This window comes from Salminus brasiliensis, chromosome 16 (genome assembly GCF_030463535.1).
Source record: "Salminus brasiliensis chromosome 16, fSalBra1.hap2, whole genome shotgun sequence".
In the NCBI taxonomy this organism is placed as follows: Eukaryota; Metazoa; Chordata; class Actinopteri; order Characiformes; family Bryconidae; genus Salminus; species Salminus brasiliensis.
The window spans coordinates 18,512,577-18,535,525 of record NC_132893.1 but is presented as its reverse complement, the minus strand read 5'-3'; the positions used below and the strand labels follow the sequence as shown (position 1 = coordinate 18,535,525).

At 41.1% G+C, this 22,949-nt stretch overlaps 1 protein-coding gene across 3 annotated transcripts in view; it reads left to right on the top strand.

Annotated features, from left to right (window-relative positions):
• stard13a (StAR related lipid transfer domain containing 13a) overlaps positions 1–22,949 on the top strand; it is an 86,905-nt gene that overhangs the window by 39,339 nt on the left and 24,617 nt on the right. Inside the window, exon 1 of one of the 3 annotated variants that reach the window (XM_072658290.1) lies at positions 13,233–13,366. The exons of the other annotated variants lie outside the window; for them this stretch is intronic. Within the exon in view, the coding sequence (XP_072514391.1) occupies positions 13,357–13,366 (10 nt within the window). The 5' untranslated portion in view covers positions 13,233–13,356. Of the gene's footprint in view, positions 1–13,232; positions 13,367–22,949 lie in introns of those variants that run through there. 3 annotated transcript variants of the gene reach the window in all.

Here is a 22,949-nt window from a genome sequence, read left to right as displayed (position 1 = left end):
ATGCCACAGCTGTCTGTGGCCTGGAGTCCGAGAGATACTACAAAAAAAATGCCCTCCATCTGTCTGGGTGGGTAGGATGGCCCTCCTTCTCCCCCCATCAGTTGCTTACATAACAGAACTGTCTGCTAATAATCTCCTCCAAGTCATGATGTTAAAGTTGTATGGCTTGACACGTCTCAGAAGAAGCATGTGCTCCACCATCCTTCAAATTCTGGTGGCACTGTGTGTTGGAAATCTTGCTCTTGCTCATGGGTTGGCATTAGCAATGACTAAATGAGGAAAACAATTGGGATACCTTTCCGAGGTGTTTAGTGAGCCTCCTTATAATCTTCTTAATACACTTTACACCCAAATGTGGTTCCAGGCTCGCTCGCTCACCTACCTTATACACACAGCAGGAGGGAAGAGGCCTTCAATAAGGGTTAGCAAGTGGTTAATGGTTTGGAGTGATGCATTGTGTGAGTCTATGTGAGTGTTGCTCAGTGCAGCATCAGCTGCTTGTCATTCACAGACTTGCACACACTGCAAGCAGAAGAAAGCATCTTACTGGATGCAATGTGACCTAGTTTTGTTAAAGTGCAGGTGTAAGAGAAGCACTGTGTGTGTAGTAGTTTTGTTTCTGTGGGTGAATATACAGTATTAATGCAGTATCACACTCTGTGCTGCATTAAAACTCCTCTTACATTTAGATGATTTGGCATTTTATGTGAATGTGCCACAAGGGGGAGCCCACCCACACATTTCAGTCTGTTTACCTCGGGCTGAAGAGGGAGCAGCCACATATTGATCCCTGCTGTAAAGCTGGTGTGTGGTACATACTGACAGATTACGCCATGTTACCACTACCAGTTATTATCATATCAGATGTATGTAATGTTTGATGTCTTGGCTTTAAATTGGGTGTCATGTTATGAAATATTGTAGCATCTTTAATGACATTGACTGCAGGTTTTCAGTCCAAACAAGCTGAAGCTCACCTGACTCTACTTAGTTACCCCTGGATAATGGTAATATGTATGTTATATACCAGGTACCAGGTATTCAGTATTTTAAGTAGTTCTCTGATGTCTACATAGAACAAGCACTATGGACTAAAGTATTGGGACACCTGCCCCTGCATTGTTTCTTTCAAAATCAAAGAATATTAAAAAGTGTTTCTCCTGCTTTTATTGGATTAACTGTATCTACTGTCCAGGAAAGGCTTTCTACCACATTTTGGAGCATCGTTGTGAGGATTTGACTGCATTCAGCGACAGCAGCGTTATTAATGAATTAATGATTACCACCAAACCTCATTCCCAACTCATCTCAAAAGTATTGGATAAAGCACCATCACTCCATAGAATCACAGTTCCACTGCTACACAGCTCAATGTTGGAGGGACCTTTCTAGCTTAGTATTGGCTACATGTTAGTAGCCAGTATGTTAGTCGTCAGTAAGCTACATGAAAGTACAGCAGACTTTAGCGGTTGCATCACTTTGTGGTTTGTCTGTCTGTCATGTGGAGCAGTGTAGCCAGTGCGCATGTCAACTTGTAGTGAGTCTATCAAGTTTAAAGGCGTTTAGCGCCTTTAACCACAGGCGCAGGCCTCCTTTTTTTGTATATGGTGCCTGGTAGCACCCTGCCCTTTTTGCACCCCTTAAAATAGCTCCACATAGCGTCAAAAAGTCTGTCTGGATATTATGTTAGCATAGTGATCTGTTTAATGATTTTCTTCAGACTGCATTCACTATGAATACGATACGACCATGAACCGTTTGATAGGAAATGACTATAAATTCTACACTTGAAACTTGCTGTTGCGAAATAAGATGGATATTTCCTTCACACTGTTGATTGATGTTGGTTAAGACCCAAGTTTCTAATTTTTGAGTGTCTAGATATCACTGTTATCTTCAGTATGAATGCAGTATTGAGTGTGCTCCAAATTTAACCCATGCAAGAAAATCATTCCCTTTGCTTCGACCCACGACTGGGTCATGAGCACAGTTTGAAAACCAAATGGTTAACAGAACTGCAGTTGATTAATGAAATCCGCTGGTAACTACTATGCCAGGTGGAATGTACACAGTCTCAGGTTTTTTTTTTCTTGACTCAGCCTCTACTTATAGGCACAAATATCATGGATGTGTTTGTGTCAGGTTGCCTATATTGGCCAAGATGTTCTGCACTGCAGTTACAGGGTATTGGTGGCTAATAAAGACTAACATTCATTTTAAAGAGAGAAGATGAGTTTGCAGCTGCTCTTTATGATGAGCAGCAGGAGTTTGTGTTGGCATGTTCAGTAAATTCCTGAGGCTGCATATGGCTAGTTTGAGGGATGATGGATTGAGACTGCTGGCAGATTACCAAGCGTGAGTCGCTCTGCTACACACACTTTCTATGTCTCCGCAGAGTGTTTGTAGGTGCATCTTCATTTTCCAATAAAAATGTACACACACTTTGTATCTTTGTCAAGTTACATTTGTTTACTAGAGATGCACTGATGTGAGAATGGTGGGCCGATGATGATATCCAATATTTTTCATGTATACACTACCAGTATAGAATTTGAAGCAATGTGTTGACTGATATATTGATAAAAGGCAGATATTGGGACTAGATTGACCTGGATCAGCATTGTGGAGAAATGTATAACGTCCATTGGGGAAATTAAATGAGTTGAAGTCATCTAAATATTCAATATGTAAATGGTTCCTGTTCTTCTGTGATATGGAAAGCCAAAATCGTCCACCATGTTGTCAAATTTGCTTCCTTTGCAGTAGAGACTCGCCTATGCATTTGTTTAGACTTGCCTCCTTTCACAGACCAAGCGTGTGTCTCAGACCGGCTTCAGTAAGCTTACAGCACAGCCTAAAGGCTTCTGTATGGGCCACTTTTCCTTGATCAGTAGGCTACTCTACAGCACATCCAGCTGTTGGTCATCCAACAGATCATTGCTTTAGATTTAAGAGTGCATTAATATAATACATACTCAGTAATATAGTAAGAATCAGAATGTTTTAAGGTGTATTTGGCCTATTTGGTAAGACATGAATTTAAATACTACCGATTCCAGCACGTCTAACTAGGCTAACATTCGCTTTCTGGCTAAAAACTAATTAGACCACATTGCCTTTTTTATACTAACATCAGACATACTGAAAAAAATGCAACAAGCTTTGTAAAAAGTGTCTGTTCATGCCACCAACAGAATAGCATCACACAACTGCCAAAACATCTAAATTTAACAGTTATAAAAAATATTAGTGTAATTAACTAGCTAGTTGCTTGGCAGCTTAACTGGAACTCAAGTCCTGCAGACGGTTGGTGGATGTCAATTGCTTAATTCCCAAATGTAGCCCTGTGTAACACCAGAAATCAGTGTTTAAAACCTTATTCTGCTAATTCGTAAGAAGGCGTTCTTATGATATAGCAGAATAACTTTTAAATAAAAAATAAAAATAAAAGAAGGTCAGTATAGGGAAAAGTAACTGTTGGAATTAGAAAGTTGATATGGAAAAACAGAAATGGAGATGATAAGAGGTTGTTCGGTCTTTGATACATTGGGATGGACAGAGCTACACAATATACTGCAACCAGCCAGCAGAGGCGCTAGACCTGTGGTGGCTTCACTTTTGAGAGACGTTGCACTGTCCATGTTTTCCTACAGTCTAAATAGTAAATACCTGTCTAATCCCGGTATGATTCTGAGATCATGCTTTTCTTTTCACAACTTTAGGTGAATCTCTACTGCCACCACTACAGCCACTTGTGGCTCGCCTACGCATTTGTTTAGACCTGCCTCCTTCCACAGTCCAAGCGTGTCTCTCAGACCAGCTTCAGTGAGCCTGGCTTCTGTATGGGGCACTTTTCTTTGAGCAGTAAAATACTCTACAGCACATCCATCTGTTGGTCATCCAGCAGATCATTGCTTTAAATATTTTTTTAAATATATCTGTGGATGTAAAGAACATTTGGAAAAGTTTAAAGAACTTTCACTTGATGTAAGGATTCTATTAGTGCTTCTTCACACTAATTTTTCTAAAAACGTCTTAGGGTACCTTTTTTTTTTTTTTTTTTTTTAAACCCAATATTTCTCCCACTTTTTAGATAACCAATTACCCAACCCTTTCATTATTACTCTCCCTAATCACATGTAATGCTCCAGACACTGGGAGGGTGAGAACACACGCCTCATCTGACGCATGCACACCCAGCAACGCCTCTTTTCAATCTGACGCTGATGTAACGTCACCAGTCAACCATCATAAAGGTGGTTTTTCTATGGCATTGCTCAAGGAACCCTTTGTAACACAGTGACTTTTAACAGTGTAACCTAAGTCTTAGCTTCAGTAACCACAAAGCAACATCTTACATATATTACTTTTTTGAATATATGCCACATTATAAGTAGGGTAGGTAGATTTTGGGAGCATTTTGCTTCACTTATAAATCTGCTAAATATCCTCTCAGCTACAGCTCTGAGCTCAAACTTTCAGTTCACTTTTACACACTTTTTTACTTTTTTTTCATGGGGTTTTTTCTATCGGCTCCATCATAGGTTTCCTCCTTGGACTGAAATAGGAAAAGAAAAGCACGTTTCTGGCTGAAGTTCTGTTGGCAGCTTCCAAATCTTCCACCCTCATTGGCTCCTCTCTCAGCCACATGACTCGGAAGGTGGGCCGATCAGAAAGGAGTGTTGTCTTAGATCAAAACTGATATCATGCCTGTTGCTTAGGTGTGTTTGTGTATGGGAGTTTGTGAGTGAGTGGGTGCTGTTGATCGGTGCACACCTAGCAGTTTTGAAATAATGTCAAAATCCTTTGAGCGTGTGTGAGTGGGGCCTTTGACTAGGATTGACTGGAATGTGGAACGCGTGCGGAGCTTTGTGTGTGTGTGTGTGTGTGTGTGTGTGTGTGCGTGCGTGTGTGTGTGTGTGTAAAACCTGAAGGAGTGTCCAGGAGATATCACAGGCAGACAGAGACTTTAGGTGTCCCAGAGATTCCGCTGCTCACGGTAAAGAGAGTGAGAGACACTGTGAGCGAGTGGCAGATCAAGCCAGAAAGTAAGGGATAGACGTGATGGAAATGGAATTCCCAGAGGAATGTATGGACGTGGAGTATTTGGGGAGCATGACTGTCGAGAGTCAAGACATTTACCTGAGGCTGGACAGCCGTCGCAGGCGCTCAGGACTGCGTCTAGCCCGGATCATCGCCCGACAGCAACTCCTCAACAAGATAGCGCGAGGTAGGACAGACATCTGACTACTCCCCAGGTCCTGAGTTAAAATGGTTCTCTGTAGCAGTGGAAAGAAGGTTCTTTGACTTACAACAATAGAGGAACCCGTTCTCTAGCTGCATAGAACCATTTTTTTTAAAAGACTGCAGAACCATCTACAATATGAAAATCTCTTTAACCAGACAGTGAACCATTTAAACACCTAAATAGTTTTTGAGTAGCTTTCATGGCACTATTCCTTTTGCTAAAGAAACCTTGAAAAACACTTTTTGGTGTAAAAAGGTATTGATCTGCATTGAAGATGGTGGTTCAAGCATTAGAGTTTTATCAGTTTATCAGTAATTATATGCATGTATATTAGGCCAGAACTAAATTATGATTTTTCAAAAAAAAATGTAAAAATGTAAAAATAAAAATCTAAGTAAAAATGTAGAGTCATGAAATAGATACTTAAACATCCTGTACATATACTTAGATATTAAGACATATTAATACCTATATTAATATATTCACATGTATATTTGTCCATATCTGCCTATATTCTATATATACTGTATTTATTGTACATTCTGCACTAGCTGTTTTTTAGATAAACTACATCCCGTTGCCTTGTACTTGTACATGTGAAATTACAATAAAGTTGAATTTAATCTAATCTAATAAATGAACTCGCTATAAACAAATTTCTAATTAATCTATAGTAGTAGCACTTAAAAAATAAAAAGAAATAGATCTCTCTGTCTATTGTAGGCTTTAAGGGTATCTAAAAATAATGATCACAATATATTCTTGTTAGAAAATCAGGGTTTTTAATAATGTAGCTGCAGGCACCCTTCCCCATGCCCACATGCTTTACATGTGATTAAAAAAAACTAGGTGTTTTCTCGATGTTATTTCTGTTTAATTCAGCTGTTTAAGATGCCTCTGGCAAACAATGAATTATTAGCTGCTGATCATTCCATCAACCCCTGGGACGCTTAAGCAAAACGAAAAAAAGCTAGGCGTTTTTTGTCAGTGTGTCGCACTCCCAAGACCCTGAGTGCGACACAGTGGAAAATGTACTTCACTGGAGCCTAACAGCTTATTAGTTGCCCGTAATAATATTTAATTGTATCTATCAAGCTGTGACACTGCAGTTATCATCTTTAAAGCATTGTCATCATGTTACGTGAGTCATCGCTGGTCTCTAATTACAGCTCCTAACACCCAGGCCTAGTGAATTGCTTTAATTATCTATATTCTGTATTACTGTAGTGTAAAAAGGTCTTTCCTTTATGTAAATACATTGTATGTCTGAATCATACAACACTAAATGAATCCAACTGTGATGAAATTTAAGATTTAGGGATGCGTTAAACTGTTACTTAAAGAATCCACATTACATTAAATCATTGCAATATAAATTATTTAAACCTTGCTTTTTAAAAAACCCTTAAAAAGCCTTTTTTAATAAAAGTTAGTGTGGACTAATTTTACTCCAAGGCATTCTGGACCATTTTTATTGGTTCGTTCTGCATCACATTTTGACACAAGGTAAAGAACTGAATCTGAAGCCAGATTCAAGTAATGCATTATATATCCGAAAGTTTGTGGACACCCCTTCTTATGAATGCATTCAGCTATTTTAAGTTGCATCCATTGCTGACACAGATGTGCGAATGCACACACTTTTCTAGTCCCTGTAGAATAGTATTGCCTAAAGAATAGAACTCTCTGGAGCAGATAATGTATTGAGCAGTGGATCTGTGTTCTCTGGAATGATGATGCTTCAGCCAGTACTTTTGGATGGAGTTGGGGATAAGGTGGGGTGGTGATCATCTAAATAACTCACTAACGCTCTTCTCATTTAAATTTAAGCCATTTAACATTAACATTAACTTACAAAAGTATGTCAGTGTTTACTCAGAAAGGCTAGTTTGTATAGGCTAGCATTCAAAAGGTACCTCTAACCTTAGGTGCTACTACTTAAAACAAAAGTCACATGACCACCTGGAGACCACACTTTGCCTAAGCACTCTAAGTAAATAGGTAAAAGTCTTCAGTCTGCGTTTGAAGACAGCAATCGACTCTTCCACCTAGACACCCAGGGGGCAGTTTGTTCCCCCACTTTTTAAATACCCTTTATCGGACAAAACAATGATTAAGCGGCTGTCCCGATTCTTTTGTCCATATAGTGTTTTAAACTTGCCTATAGCTGCCTGGTGGCTGAAGACAGGGTTGAAAAAAACAGTGCTGTCAACAGCCGAAGGGGCCCTGGCCTTGAGTCTGGCTTGCCCATCTCTGTCTAAGGTCTGTTTGGGCTACAGTTCCCAGGTGTCCTTGAGCAACCAGCCATCTGACATGCTGCAGGTGCAGTGCCAGCTGCTGCAAGATTCTGTTCTGCTCTTATTTTTGGACTTTGAGGCACAGACGACACATTACTCAGACTTTTTTCACTTGTCCATTTCCTACCTTTTTTTTTTAACATTTAACTCAAAGCCATGTCTGAATCTGAAGACTGCAGGCCCTTGCTCTCAGCGTCCTATTGTGTAACTCAAATCTAGAGCCCCAGTGTTATTAATGAAGGACTTTATTCACACTTTAGTCTTATGAGAGCTTTACACATGACTTTCTTATGTTTGCGCATAGCAGGGACCACGTGGCCAAAAAGTGCCGCCTTAAGCAGACTGAGCGGTCTGCTTGAGTTCTTCCATGTAGTTCAGGTGTGAGATGTTTGGGAGGTCCATTTTGGTGTTTTGTGCTTGGTGTTCAGATTCAGTGTTGGATAATGATTGGCATCAGGGCGGCTGTTGGAATGCGTCAGCAGCGCTGGGTGGACGCTCTCCACTGAGCTGTGCTCTCCGGGAGGATTGGGAAACCAGAGGACGTGTCTGTCCTTGCTCCAGCTTGCTCTCACGTTGGGATCTGAGTGCTACATTATCCAAACAATATGTGAATTAGACAGGATTTGTAGTATTAGTCACTCTCATGTTTATGATGTAATGCACTGTAATAATAGTCCTTTTATTGAAGCAGACGCTATTACATTACCCTGCAGTAAAACAGTAATGCATAACATAACATGCCCTTCATCAGTCCTGTTTATTCACATATTTATGAACTTGCTTCTCGTTGCCACATTGTGGTCACCTTAAATGAAGAAAATCATCCCTGTAGATCTCCTGTACTCGTATAGTAAAGCCGTATTTAAGTAAAGAGAGTGCATAGGTTGAATCATAACGGTCAGACAGGCAGCTGTGAGGCACGTGGATGAAATTCACCGCAAGGGAATATTAGTAAAAAATGACAGGAATTTTTTGTTTAGCTTCAGTTTGCACGTTTAGTTCAGTATGAGCTGAGGCAGAGGCAGCATTCATATGCTGTGATTTATTTAGGTCCTAAAATGTCTACATTTATAAAATAATTTATATAAATGATATGTAATATACCACATACCTCATCATAAGTCAAAAAGTCCAACAAAAAGGTCCAGTCACACCACATTTAAATTATAAATCAAAGCCACACTGATTTGAACCCCCACTAAATGCTGTTCACCAGGGCTAAATACGCCCTCTTGGTAATGAAACATGCAGTTATTCAGTGTCATTTAAAGGTGAATTCCATTGATTTAGCAACATTTCCACATAATTAAAGGGGACAAACATGTAAACAAAGTAATTTAAGAGTGGTTTGGTGTGGAACGCTCCATTCCAGGGATACTTCAAGAGTCAACCAAAACCAGACGTTTGAAGAGTTTAATGCCTCTAAAATCTACATCACATAAAACGTAATGCACAAAATGGTAGCGTATGTTGCCTGAAACCTGTGTCATTGTTTTAGACCGTTTTTCAGAGGTTATAGTGCTAAACCACAGTTTTTATTAAGTCGTTCAAGGAGGAGAGGTACATGCAGCGTTGTGTTGGGAATGGAAAGTTCTTTTGTATTACCATCTTCGACATTTACTTGTGTGTGTACATGCATGTAGCTTCACTGGTAAGTTTGAATAGTAGCTAAAATCGCTGTATTTCTGTTGCAGACAAACCACTCTGAGTGGAGATGCACCGATCCGCTATTTTATGTTCCGATACGATGCATAAAGTTTGCGTATCTGTCGATACCGATCCGATACCATTGTTGAATGAATAAACTATATACTTCACCATGTGGGAGAGAGTTACGGCATCAGGATTGACTTAAACATTACTTTACTAACGTTGTAAAATAAACTATAACAAATGAGTTTCTATTTTTATTTATTTATCATTAATATGAATAACTATATTCTAAACTTTGAAGTCTGTGAGACCAAAAAGGAGCGAGCAGCTCCTCCCTTCTCGGTTCTCCTCATATGGAGGACCAGCTGTGTCCTCCATTACAGACACAAGTCTCCAACCGAGCAGTTTAGCTATCACTGAAAACCGTCAGAAAACACAAAGCTGAGGCTTTTAAAAATGGTGATGGGGATTTAAATCTGGAATAAGCTGATATGTAGTGAAGAAACATGTAATCTGTAGGTTTTGGACACTTCTGGGACTCGGTCGTGTCTGCCTGCATGTGTGCCTGTGCGAGAGCCCCCGCTCGCTCCTTCTCCTCTCTGTGCTGCTCTTGAGTAAACAGAGCAGGCTGCTGAAGGCCATGTGTGTGGGTTTTAGCTGTTTTTCAAGCTGGATTACTCGCTTACAGTTGATGAGTCGTACCCTATCCAGCTAATTTTGTTAGTATCGGGACCAATATCCGATCCTAGTATTGGATATGTGCATACATAACTCTGAGTAACGTCGTTTTCGGCGCAACCATTAAATGCTGCAGAAATCAGTGAAAGTCCCCTTCACAGTGTGCTTCGGAAGGAATGTTGTGACATAACATTGCATCACATAATGTCACAAGTATCATGATGATTAATATGATCATTCTGCCCATCCGTACTAATGTGACTGTGTGTGCATTTCTGTATGTGTGTGTGTGTGTGTATATATCATAGATTCCTCAGCTGTGATTGTGCATGTGGATTTGTCTGAGCGTTCTGAGCTGCTGTGGCATGTGTGCTGTTTCTCAACAGTGGCAGTGGTGTTTCGCTGGAGGGTTTGGGCCCAAGCAGGGAGCTGATTCACAGCTGCCATCTATATGTTGACGTGTTGGTGCATTCCAGAGGAGTTCAGTTGTACATGGGAACCTTCATGCACTTATAATTTACCGTTGAACTGAACAAAGTGGATCCAGTCAGTGTTTGTCACTAGATTAAAATTTCTGCATAATTAAATGGTTGATGACGAATATTTGATTTTTACTGTCCCATCACATGCAATGCTCCGAACACTGCCCCCTCCATCCCGAACTGGAGCTGATGCAACGAGGAAAGAGCCGTGTACCTGGCTCTCATGCATCGGCCGGCAGACGCCAGTGCCAGCCAGCATTGCACTGAAGTGATGTGGGGAGAACGTGCCATCTACCCACCCTGGAGAGACCAAGGTCAATTGCGCTCACTTGGCAAGCAGTATGGCAAGGATTCTTAGTGACTGCGCCTTATTCCGCTGGTCCACTCGGGGGCCCTCGCTATCCTTTTACTTTTTTAAAGTAGCTGTTTAACTGTGCATATTTCATATTATAACCTGTACAAGACCCTTAGCACATTCTAAGGGTACTAAAGAAGTACAAAGGGAGAGATATAGAGTTAACGAGTTGAAATGTTACAAATAATGTTAAACTTGAAGATATAAAAAGTGCTGCAGTGGTTTGTTGAGAAGGTTTCTCTGAATTTATCACAGGGGTTGTGATATGAACCACATGTCTGAGGTGTTTAACCTCATATATATATATATATATATATATATATATATATATATATAAAAAGCTCAGACAACACGTTAGGTTCATTAGTTCTTTGAGATGTAAAAGAAGTAGCTGTATTTGCATTGCAAGCATCATGACCCCTGATTCCTATTACCACCACATCAAACTTATATGACAGGACTAATAACAATATTTGTATTCAATATATTAGTGAACCTTTAATACCTGACTGATGACAACCTGTATTTAAGACCCTTAAAATAACCCTAATCTATGAAGAACAATGACCATCAGCCATCAGAAACCAGCAGTAAGGCTGGATAGAACACTGGATTCAGCTTGGTCCACATGGGACCCCTCTCTGTTGCACTCTGCTGCCATCTGTTGGTATTTCCTGCACACTTGCACTGCTATTTAGAGCGCTTTTGGTTCTTATGCTAGCATGCCGAGACAGTCACCCTACATGTGTGTGTGTGTGTGTCTGTTTTAGCCTGCAGTGCTTTGAGGTAGAGTGTCTTTATGTGGTCAGTGATGTGGTCAATTTGATTTATTAGCAAAGAGGTGGTGGATTAATCTGCATTGGGACTGCACAGTGTGTGTGTGTGTGTGTGTGTGTGTGTGTGTGTGTGTGTGTGTGTGAAGGTGGATAGGTTGTGTGTGGGGTAGTTTAGAGGGGAATGCCACTTTGCCCTCAGGCCCTTCTCTGTGGCGGGGTTAATAAGCAGCCTCCGTGCTGCCCTGGGGGTGAGGAGTTCAAGTGGTTTACAGCTGTTTCAGAGGGGGGCCTTTCTCACGTTGAGCGTGTGTGTCTCGCGCCTTCTTTCCTCACCACTCCTGTACACATACACACACACACACACACACACACACATGTGGGTGCCAAACACACAAATAGTCTCTCTCTACTCTCATTTGCTCATTCTTTTGTCACATCACACACACATGCACACACACAGCCTCTCGCAGATGATTTTTTTTATATCAGCAGGGAGATTCTTTTAACAGGCCCCTCTCCTTCACTGTAACTGTGCTGGGCTCCACACTAAGAGAGAGGGAGAGAGAGAGAGGGAGAGAGAGAGAGAGCTGTAAACACAGTTAAAGACTGAGCTGACTGAGCTGCAGTTAGGACAACACTGCAGGAAAGTCCCATTCCCTCTGTGCCTTTGTTTTCACTCGTTCTGTCTCTTTCCCTTTTCCACTGCAGCTCTCTCTCACTCTCTGTCTCTCTCTCTCTCTCTCTCTCTCTCTCTCTCTCTCTATCCTGTTCTCTCAGTCTTTCTCTTCCCTCTTTTCTCTTTTTACTCCCTCACTTTCTCTTCCTCTCCCCCTCTCTGTCCATCTTATTCGCTCTTTCTCTCTCCACTCTTTTTTACTCCCTCACTTTCTCTCCCTCCATCTTTTTCATTCTCTCAGACTCTCCCCACTTTTATCTTTTTTTTTACTCTGTCACTTTCTCTCTCTCTCTCCCTTCCCACTTTTATCTTTTTTACTCCCTCATTATTTTTCTCTCTCTCATTCTTAGACTTTCTCCCCCAACTTTATTCTTTACACTCTTGCTCACTCTCTCCCCCTCTATCTCCCTCATTCTCATTCTCTCAGACCTTTTCTCTTTTACTACCACACACTCTCTCCACTTCTTTCTCTCTTACTTTGTTACATTTCTATTTCTCTCTCTCTCTCTCTCTCTCTCTCTCTCTCTCTCTCACTCTCTTTCATTCTCTCTTTACCGTCTTTCTCACTTTCAATCTCTATTCTTCAGTTTTGCGGTTTCTCCATCTTTTTCTTACTCTCATTCTCTCTCGCTTTCTTTTTTACGCCTTCACTCTCTCTCTCTCTCTCTCTCTCTCTCTCTTTACCCTTCTCTTTCTCACTGTCAATCTTTTTCTTACTCTCTGTCCCACTCTCGCTTTCTTTTTTATACTTTCTCTCTCTCTCTCTCTCTCTCTCTCTCTCTCTCTCTCTCTCTCTCACTCTCACTCTCTCTCTCTCTCACACACACACACACACATCCCTGTTCAGCATAAGGCAGACAGCAGGCAGGTTGTCTCTTTAGCAGTGTGTGAGTGCACATATTTATATATATATAATGTGTGTGTGTGTGATTGATGGCACTTACATTCTCTCATGGTTTGGGTGGGGGTGGTGGGCTGCAGACAGTACATGATCCAGCTGTTGTGAGAGGGAGGGGAGGAGGGGAGGGGTCAGAACATCAGCAGTGGAGGAGAGCAGAGGAACAGAAGCACAGTGGAGGAGAGAGTGAAGGAGAGGAGATCAGAGAGTTAAGGAAACACTGAAGAATCCGGTCATTCACTAGATAATGACCACAGACCCATCCACAGATCCATGACCACTGTCAGCTACGGATGCCTAAAGGTAACAAAGCTCTTCAGTTGTACTTCAGTAGTCCTGCACGGTCCTCTGAATTCTCAGAGCAAATTACTGTGTTTATTTTTATGGGGAATACCAGGAGCAAATCCAGGGCTTGAGAACTGTGCACTGACTGAATTTCTGAGGTCTTCCACTCATTTTCATAGAAGATTTGTTATGAAATGATTGTTCTGCTTTTATCAGTGTTGACCATGTTGTGCACATTTTGGCAAAATGTTGAATTCTCATACCCCCCCCCAGCAGTTTTAGTCTATTTATAAACTCTTCAGCTAGAGGTAGGCAATATGACAATATGTTATTGTAATGTGTAATGTAATGTGATTGTGATTTTCCTTTTGTCTGACCTTGTTGTAGAGACTTTAGGAACTTAGGACATTATGATCACTGGTCAACTGTATGTTTCCTGAGGAACAGGAGAATTAGTCCTGACTTACAGCATGTAATTTAGCAAATGTAAAAATAAATAAATAAATAAATAAAATCAGCAGGTTTTAACATCTGACACAACATGCTTTTTGTTGTGTCAGAATATTGTTATATATATATATAAAAAAAAGGTAAAGGCTTGTGCTAGAATATTTTTGCTATATTGACCACCTATCCCTTCAGTTATTTGTTCCTGTTTCCCCATTTTCCAGACCTTTTCATTCAGGGTGACGTGTGAATACAGTAGTGGACAGTTCTTTTGTAAAGCTCCGAAACGAAGGAATTCCAGAGTAGTGTTTGTGTTAAAGAAGAGTGCAAATCTTCATTGTGATCCCTTTGCGGAAAGTACTTCAGCATGTGTGGGAAAATGGCGGACTTCCAGATGTGTTGCGGTGTGTGTGTGTGTGAGAGAGTGACATCATACAAAAGTGATGGGCTAAATTTTCATTCAATGTTCAAAAAAAATTGGGTTTAGAATGGGATGTCATAAAAGCTCCAGTAGGTGTAATTTGGTTAGTGTCTCTATACTTTTGTCCATATAGCGAGAATCACAATTTCAGTTTGTTTGTACTTAAAACTTTATCATAAGTCATTAGTATGGATGAGCTCCTTTGCAGCTCTTCAGCAGGTCTGGAACTTATTCAGCAGAGCATTGGTGACTCATCCACAATGCTTTTCAGCACTGGGTGACTCCGCACTGTAACTTTACATGGTCTGTCAGTTCGTGGCTGAGTTGCTGTGGTTCCTAAACGCTTCCTCTTTTCAATAATTTCTCTCACAGATAATGGTGGAATTTCTAGTAGGGAAGAAATGTCACCAATGTCTGTGGCAACGAGACTGATTAAAACACCCGAATTCAGTGATTAAGAAGTGTGCGTCCCAATACTTTTGTCATACATATGCACGCTTGGTCAGCTTTATTCATCTCTTAATGATAATTTCCTTTATTTGTAAGCAGTGTAGTCCTAACATTTGTGTTGACAGTATTGGGTAAAATAAAATCATGAAACTTCAGGCCCGTATCAGCAAGGCGCTGTTGGACAAAATAGTTTATTTACACCAAGTCATCCATCAAGTCCGTGAATGTGTGTGTGTGTGTGTGTGTGTGTGTGTGAATTGTTTATGATTTAGATCCAGAGCTCTGTGTGTTTGCTTGAGAGTCCGCTAAGTGATTTTCCATTGGCAGTGAATCGTCTGGTGTTTACAGCGTGGGAGTGCCTCTGTCACTGTCCTCCATGCTGCGCTGCACTGTGTCAGCTACTGCAAATACACTGTACTGAACCTACAGTCTGCACAAACGCACTCTCTACTGCACCGGCCTCCGCATGCACCTCCTCCACAGCTGGACTGTAGACTGTGTTAGAGCTTATTATTTCTGTTCTTTATGTTTAACGGACATATGCCAGGCATTCTCAGTGTCTTAGGTCTAAGGTCTATATTGCTATACTGCAGCTACATATAGACTGTGTGTGTGCTGTAATGGCAGGGCGATGGCAGACTCTTTCAGCAGGCAAGATAAGGGCATTGTTTTGATAGAGGGTGTATCCTGTGATAAATGCTCTGACTTACACTGTGAAAAGGAGCTCTCATGATTAAAAGGATGTGGATAAAAGGGAAAGTGTGTTGTGGGGGAAATCTCTATAGTGAATAAGGTACATTTTTGGGAGAGCAAAACTGTATACTGAAGAATTTGTTAATGAGGGAAACTCTTATTCCCAAAATATAGTCACAAATACACTGATTTTTCATTTACAAGGCGATGGAGGTGTGCTGCTTACATACAAATACAAATTGCACTCAGGTCCTGAAAGTTGGGTGATTACTGGTGAAATTTTAAAAAGCCAGCATGATCAAAAATGCCTTGTATTCAAAAACCTCAGAGTAATAATTCTGAAGTGCGTTACCTTCTATAATTCCCCAAACCCAGAGCTCCCTCAGTAACAGTAGCTGTGTTCAAATCACCACCGTGCTGCTAATCCTAAATTCACACTACACCATTCCAACAACAGTTTTTGGAGATATTTTTTTTGGTTTAGGTCCAAGTCCCAGATCAGAGCTAAAGGAGGATGGCTTAATTGCTATTTTTCAACTCATCCCCAAAGCTTGTTAAAAGCTCACGGATGTCATGATTATGATGCATGGAAGATACCTAGCGAGCTAAATATTGAAAGCTGTTGAGGAGTCCTAATTCAGTAGCGAAAACAAAATGTGTTGTGACTCTGTTGTGTCGGCCAATGAGGTGACGAGCTACAGCCGATTAAAACCAAAACAAGAGGTGAAAGTTTTTCGAATCAATGTGTAAACTACTAGGATCGTTCATTTCTTATGGTCTATCGCATGTTTTTTTTTTATTGGGGGGGGGGGGGGTTGGGTTGCGACAAGGTGAAGTTAAAGGCACTGTATATGATTCTGGTCAACTGTTGATAATTAAACAGCAAAACAAACAGCCATCATGGTAAGTAATTTGTTTTAGCAAGGTTACCGTTAGCTAGGTGGGGTTAGCAAACTGTTGCTACAGTTGTTGGTGCCAAGCAAACCAGTCGTGGTGATCTACCGCAAGCATTCACAAACAGGACAAAACTATACTGAGCTACTCCTGCAAAACAGCAAAAGTCAATGTTCCCCTTCTCTCCAGCAGGACTAGAGCGACATCATCCCTTTTCGTGCCTTTTAACGTTCAGAGGTCTCGCTCCACCATCCAGACTCTTTACCAATGTTGACACATGTCTTTGCCCTTGCCCCTCCCCTTCCCCCGTCCTGTTGCTGATTACCTGTAATAGTGTTGTGTGGCTTGGTCAGAGGCACTATTTTTGTTTCCCAGTTACAGAGCCAAGGCTGAGTATGAACACCGGACATGTACAGAGCCAGCAAACCGCGAGGAAGTATTCATTGAATATTGGATTCAAGGATTGTAGGATTGAAATCATGTACAGCTCCTTTAAAAGACCAGACAGGTTCTTTGGAAATTCTTCTTGGTAAACCCCTTAACTTATTAATCATGTGTTGTTCAAATCACAACGACTGTTGACAAGGTCAGTGCAGCAATCTGACAGTACAATGTACAGTAGGGTGTACATGGCTTTATAGACAACGGCACCTTTTGTGGTGAACAGAAGACGAGGCTAACCACTAATGTGGAGTTTAAATCGGCACGTTTCCTTCCTCTCCACTTTCAGCAAAGACTGCTGTAATCAGCAACGCAGATTGTTAAACCAAATGATCACACTTTACTAGCCTCATGCTATTTGTTTAGCTCTGGAAATTAGTTGATGTTGTTTGTTTGTGAGCAGTGCTTTATGACTGACAGGGGATGCACTCAGTCTGGTTGGGTTTGTGATTATGTAGTCTGCCTGTCCCAGAGTACAACAGTGTGCAAAACAATCATCATCAGCAAAACACATGTTGGAAACGCTTCGCTCTGATTGGCCAGGTACCGAAGCGGTTCACAAATAAGCCGCATAGCTTTGTTTTTAGCACTGTAACGAGACCATTACTTTTGTAAATAATAAATATAACGAGTCCAAATTGTTTTGTTATAGTTTGGGAGTTTTGCTATTAGCTTGTCTTACAGCTGTTTTGGTTATGACGATAAATTTCATTTTCAGAAGATTTGGTTAAACTAGATATTAGGAGATGTGTTTTGCTGTGCTGGTGGTCAGATATTTTTTTTTCTACTGCAGCTACTGCGTTTTAAAGCTAATTGGGTAACAGTTTTGGAGAGGTCTGCAACACTCAACGCAGTCAGCATGATTATTTAATAATAGTCATCTTAAATAGTTATGTAAGTATGTAAGTAAGTCATTTACAGTGAGTCCAAGAAGTATTTGATCCCTTGCTGATTTTCTTCGTTGGCCCACTAATAAAGACATGATCATTCTATACTTTTAATGGTAGATGTATTCTTACATGGAGAGACAGAATATTAAAAAGAAAATCCAGAAAATAAATCTAAGGAATATATATTAATTGATTTGTATTTCATGGAGTGAAATAAGTATTTGATCCCTTAGTATTCATTAGCAGTTCTGGCTTTTACAGACCAGTTAGACACTCCCAATCAACTTGTTACCTGACCTGAAGCCACCTGTTCTCACTAATCACTTGTGTGAAAAACACCTGTCCACAGAATCAGACAGATCACACAGATTTCAAGTCTCCAACATGGGTAAAACCAAAGAGCTGTCACAAGACCTCAGAGTCAGAATTGTTGACCTTCACAAAGCTGGAATGGGCTACAAAAAGATTAGTAAGGTGTTGGATGTGAAAGTAACAACTATTGGTGCAATTATCAGAAAGTTTAAAGAGTATAACATGACAATCAACAGACCTCGGCCCGGTGCTCCAAAGAAGATTTCGCCTCGTGGGGTGGCAATGATGCTGAGAACAGTCAGAAATCGTCCTGCAACCACTCGGCAGGAGTTAGCAAATGACCTGAAGGCAGCTGGGACCACAGTTTGCAAGGAAACAATTGGCAACACTTTGCGCAACAATGGATTCACATCCTGCAGTGCCCGAAAGGTACCCCTGCTGAAGAGAGCACATGTGGAGGCGCGCCTCAAGTATGCCAATGATCATTTGAAAGATGAACCAAGTTATTGGGAGAAGGTTTTGTGGTCAGACGAGACCAAAATTGAACTTTTTGGCCTCAACTCCACCCGCCATGTGTGGAGGAAGAAAAATGCTGCCTATGACCCCAAGAACACTGTGCCCACCGTCAAGCATGGAGGTGGAAGCATAATGTTTTGGGGGTGTTTCTCTGCCAAGGGTACAGGGCTACTTCACCGCATCACTGGGAAGATGGATGGAGCCATGTACCGCACAATCCTGAGGGACAACCTCCTCCCCTCTGCCAGGGATCTGAAAATGGGCCGTGGTTGGGTCTTCCAACATGATAACGACCCTAAACATACAGCAAAGGCAACAAAGGATTGGCTCAAGAAAAATCACATTAAGGTCATGGAGTGGCCCAGCCAGTCGCCAGACCTCAATCCGATCGAAAATCTATGGAGGGAGCTGAAGGTCAGAGTTGCCAAGCGACAGCCCACCAACCTTCATGATTTAGAGAGGATCTGCAAAGAAGAGTGGGCCAAAATTCCCCCTGGTGTGTGTGCTAAACTTGTGGTTAACTACAACAAACGTCTCACCGCTGTGCTTGCAAACAAAGGCTTTGCCACTAAGTATTGAGTGTGTTTGGCAAGAGGGATCAAATACTTATTTTCCTCATTGAAATACAAATTAATTAAAATATATTCTTTAAAATTATATTCTGGATTTTTGTCTTGATATTCTGTCTCTCCATGTTAGAATATATCTACCATTAAAAGTGCAGAAGGATAGTGTCTTTATTAGTGGGCAAACAAAGAAAATCAGCAAGGGATCAAATACTTCTTGGACTCACTGTATAAGTAATATAATTTGCAACAGCATATGCAAAGTTAAACAAGCAGTAATGAATTACATAAACAAAATGTAAAATCTGTTATTTTCAGCTCACTGGTGGACTATTCATGCACTGCATGTCCTAGAAATACAGTTTCAAATTATTAGGGAGTTAAACAATGTTGTGGGAGCAACATGTGCCGGATATAGCAAATATGAAACAAAATTATTGCCATATATGCAAATTGTAATTGCATTTATTTTTAATAATTGATCAGAAAGTCACATACACAGTCCAGTTTAAAAGAATTAGAATTGCCTGGTAATTATTTGATGCTTCAGGCTGTAAAGGGTTAAGTCACTGCTTGTGTCTGTGCTCTTGGCCTGTAGTGAATAGGAAAAGCTGCTTAAGGTTAGTACTTCAGTACTTCACTACTTCATTGAGGACAAGAGCTGATGAGCACTTATTTATTGTCTTGGATTACAAGGCATGTGTGTGTGTGTATGTGTGTGTAGATCAAATTAGACACAGTTGTCCAAGTCCTATTGACCTGACTGTGTGTCTGTGAACACTGTGGAATGACAGTTCGCCAGTCTCTCCCATCCATCTGCCATCTCTCTTTTTTTTACTGCAGGAAATGTTGTCCCCGTTGTTAGGGGTTACCTGTCTATGCCTTCCTCGACCCTGCCTTGGAAACCGAACAGACAGGAAGTGCTTTAATTCCAGCCTCTTTCAGGTCCCTTGGGTGACGGACACAGCGCTGGCTCAGCCTGCAAGGGGCTGGACGATTAATTAAAGAGCGAGAGAAGGAAAGAAAGAACGAGAGCATGGTGGGGTTTAGGACAGGAGGGGGATGAAAAGACCTGAGGGACATTTTTGGGGCGGCGTGACTTCTAAAGACGCGAAGCACTGTTCATATGTAACGGGCAGTCCTGCCTGCTCAATCCAATAGAGAATGCCTTTGATTGGTGGCCTCTGGCCCCAGAGGTATTCAGCTTCTCTGCGGTTCTTTTCGGACCTCTCTCACCTCCTGCTGACCGTTCTTCTGGCTCTCTGCCTGCTACCGCATTGAGGTGGGCAGGAATGTACGACGGGGTTCAGGCCTGGACCCCAGGATTAGAGCCTACAGCCACATGGTGCCGCAAGTAGATGACTGCTATGCGTGTGCTGTTTGTCCACACACACAATATATATGTATACAATATATATATATATGATACTGTAACTAGTAAAGTAAGTAAAAGCTGACCTGGTTTCCTTCTTTTTCTTTTTACAGTTTCAAAATAACCAAAAAAGCAAAAGTTTGGGCACCCTGCATGGCCAGTAGCTCCTTTTGCAAGCACCACAGCTTGTAAACACCTTTTGAGGGTCTTTCATTACTTCTTTGGGGACGTTTTGCTCATTCCTCTTTGCAGAAGGCTTCTAGTTTTGTGAGATTCTCAGTCCACAGGTCTGTCCACAGATGTTTGATGATGTTTAGGTCAGTAGACTGTGAGTAGACTCTACTAGTGACTTCATGCCTTTTGGAGATCTTACACTGACTTTGCTATTCACAGAAAATGTCATTTTGACCAGGGGTGCCCAAATGTTTGCGTGCCACATCCAGACAGGGTATGAAAACAGTCTCTTTGGGTAAGTGATGTATTGGGCTGTTTTGGTGGCAGTCTGTGTGCATGGCCTTGTTGTCGGGTGTGTGTAGAGCCGCTTATTATGTGTGGCTTTGTGTCATGGCTTTCCTGTCGTAGAACACATGAGATGCCAGGGGTCTGTGTTAATTAAACTGGGTGGCAGAAAAACAGCAGCACTTTGTTCCCACAGCTCGGGAGTCTATGATTCTCGCCCTCTTTCTCTCGCCTCTACCCAGAATCCCCTCTGAGCTTTAGAAGGTTTTGGAGTGTCTTTTATGTACCGCTAAACAAGCCTGCAGACCTCCTGCATTCAGTCTGAGGAGGTTATTCTACTTTTCCTGTTCTGAGGTTGTTTCGTCATGTTCTCTCAAGGGTTGAGGTTGAGTCTGGAGAGATTCGGAGAAAGGAAGGGTCTCTGACCTCTAATTTTATCTCTATAATTGTTTACATTCATCAGTTACTTTACTGGAATCACCAAGAACTCCTTGAAGGTACGTCTTTCTGCTGTACAGTCAGTGCTGCTGCTGTACAGTCAGTGCCACTGCAGCGTTGGGAGCAGTGCACCATCAGATATTCAGAAATGAACCCATCAAGGATGGAGCACCTGGGTGGCTGACAAATAATGCATACAAATAAGTGACCTACGGTTGTTAGAACTATATAGAGGAACTACACTACATGTCCTTATGTTTGGGGACACTCTTCCTAATAAATGCATTCAGCTGCTTTATGTTGCACCCATTGCTGACACAGATGTGGAAATGCGCACACACACACACACACACATTGTAAAGAAGTGTTGAATGTGTGTTGCCAATAGAATTGGACTCTCTGGAGCAGATAAACATTAACCTGTTGAGACCATGCTAGAAGTGGGCTAGAGGGGTATAAAGCCTTCCAGCATTGAGCTGTGGAGCAGTGGAACTGTGTTCTCTGACATGATCGTGCTCCATTTAGTACCATTTGGGATGAGTTTGGTCCCATTACCTTTGTTTCTTTCATCCAGTATTTTGTTGTTTAAGTTCTTGAAGGGACAGTTAAGCAATTTGGTCAAATGTCAATGTCAGACTCCCTTAATATTTCTTAAGGATTCCATAGAAAGCATTTTTCCATAGTTTTTTCCAAGTTGTTCTCTGATGCCTGCAAAAAAGGTGTGGGACTTTGGTTGGGGTGAAACATGCTTACATGTAAATTTGCATGCCCATTTCCAACCCTGTAATATGGCCTTATAATTAAATAAGCTAATTTTCCTTTTATGGTAGGATATAATTTCATGAGATATGCTTTGCAGTGAGGCATGACTGCAGCTTATATAGAAGCTTTGTTTGCTTAGTTTTGCTTTTAGCACTATATGTATATATTTTTCAGTTATTTGTATTCTATTGCCAGTGCTGCTGTCCTGTCGGTGTGGTGTGCGGTTAACTAGCCAAAGAGACGTTAAATCTGGTTGGCTTGGGTTAGCTGTTAGCCTAGCACAGGTATCAACTCACTCCCCCTGCTTTTACTTCCTTATCTTATCCATATCTGAATGAGTCTGGTAGTGATATGCATACATTAGATGTGGTTGATGCACATATTGGTAATGATTGTCTTAGGAAACCAAATACAAAAGCAATGAAAGCACCATATTTGCCACTGTTTTACCAGTAGAGCAAGAATGCTAGTGTATGTCAGTATTGGACTATATGGTATACGATTCACATCATTTTTATGTAGAGCTCAGCACAGCAAATTCTGGTAAGACTGTCTTACTGTCTTAAAAACTTAATCTACAAAATAGCAACTTTACAGGAGAAGGTAAAATAACCTGTGAACAAATAGTGATGACATTTGTAGGGTGTTGGGACGGGAGAAGAGGGGCTTTAAGAATGCTCCTCCTCTCAAAATGTAGTTATGATGATGATGGTAAATGTTGCTCGTAATGCAAACTCAAGTACATGGAGTCCAACCATGTTATCAGCATCAGCTCACAATTCCCACATCTATCCCTGGTTTTGGAAAATATTAGATATAACATTGAATTTATGTTTATTGTACCTATTGTATATAAGCACTATTACATTACTCTTATGCAAGACTATAGCTATTAACTGCACTTTTAAATGTGCCAGTTAGGTGCCATTTTTAAGATTTT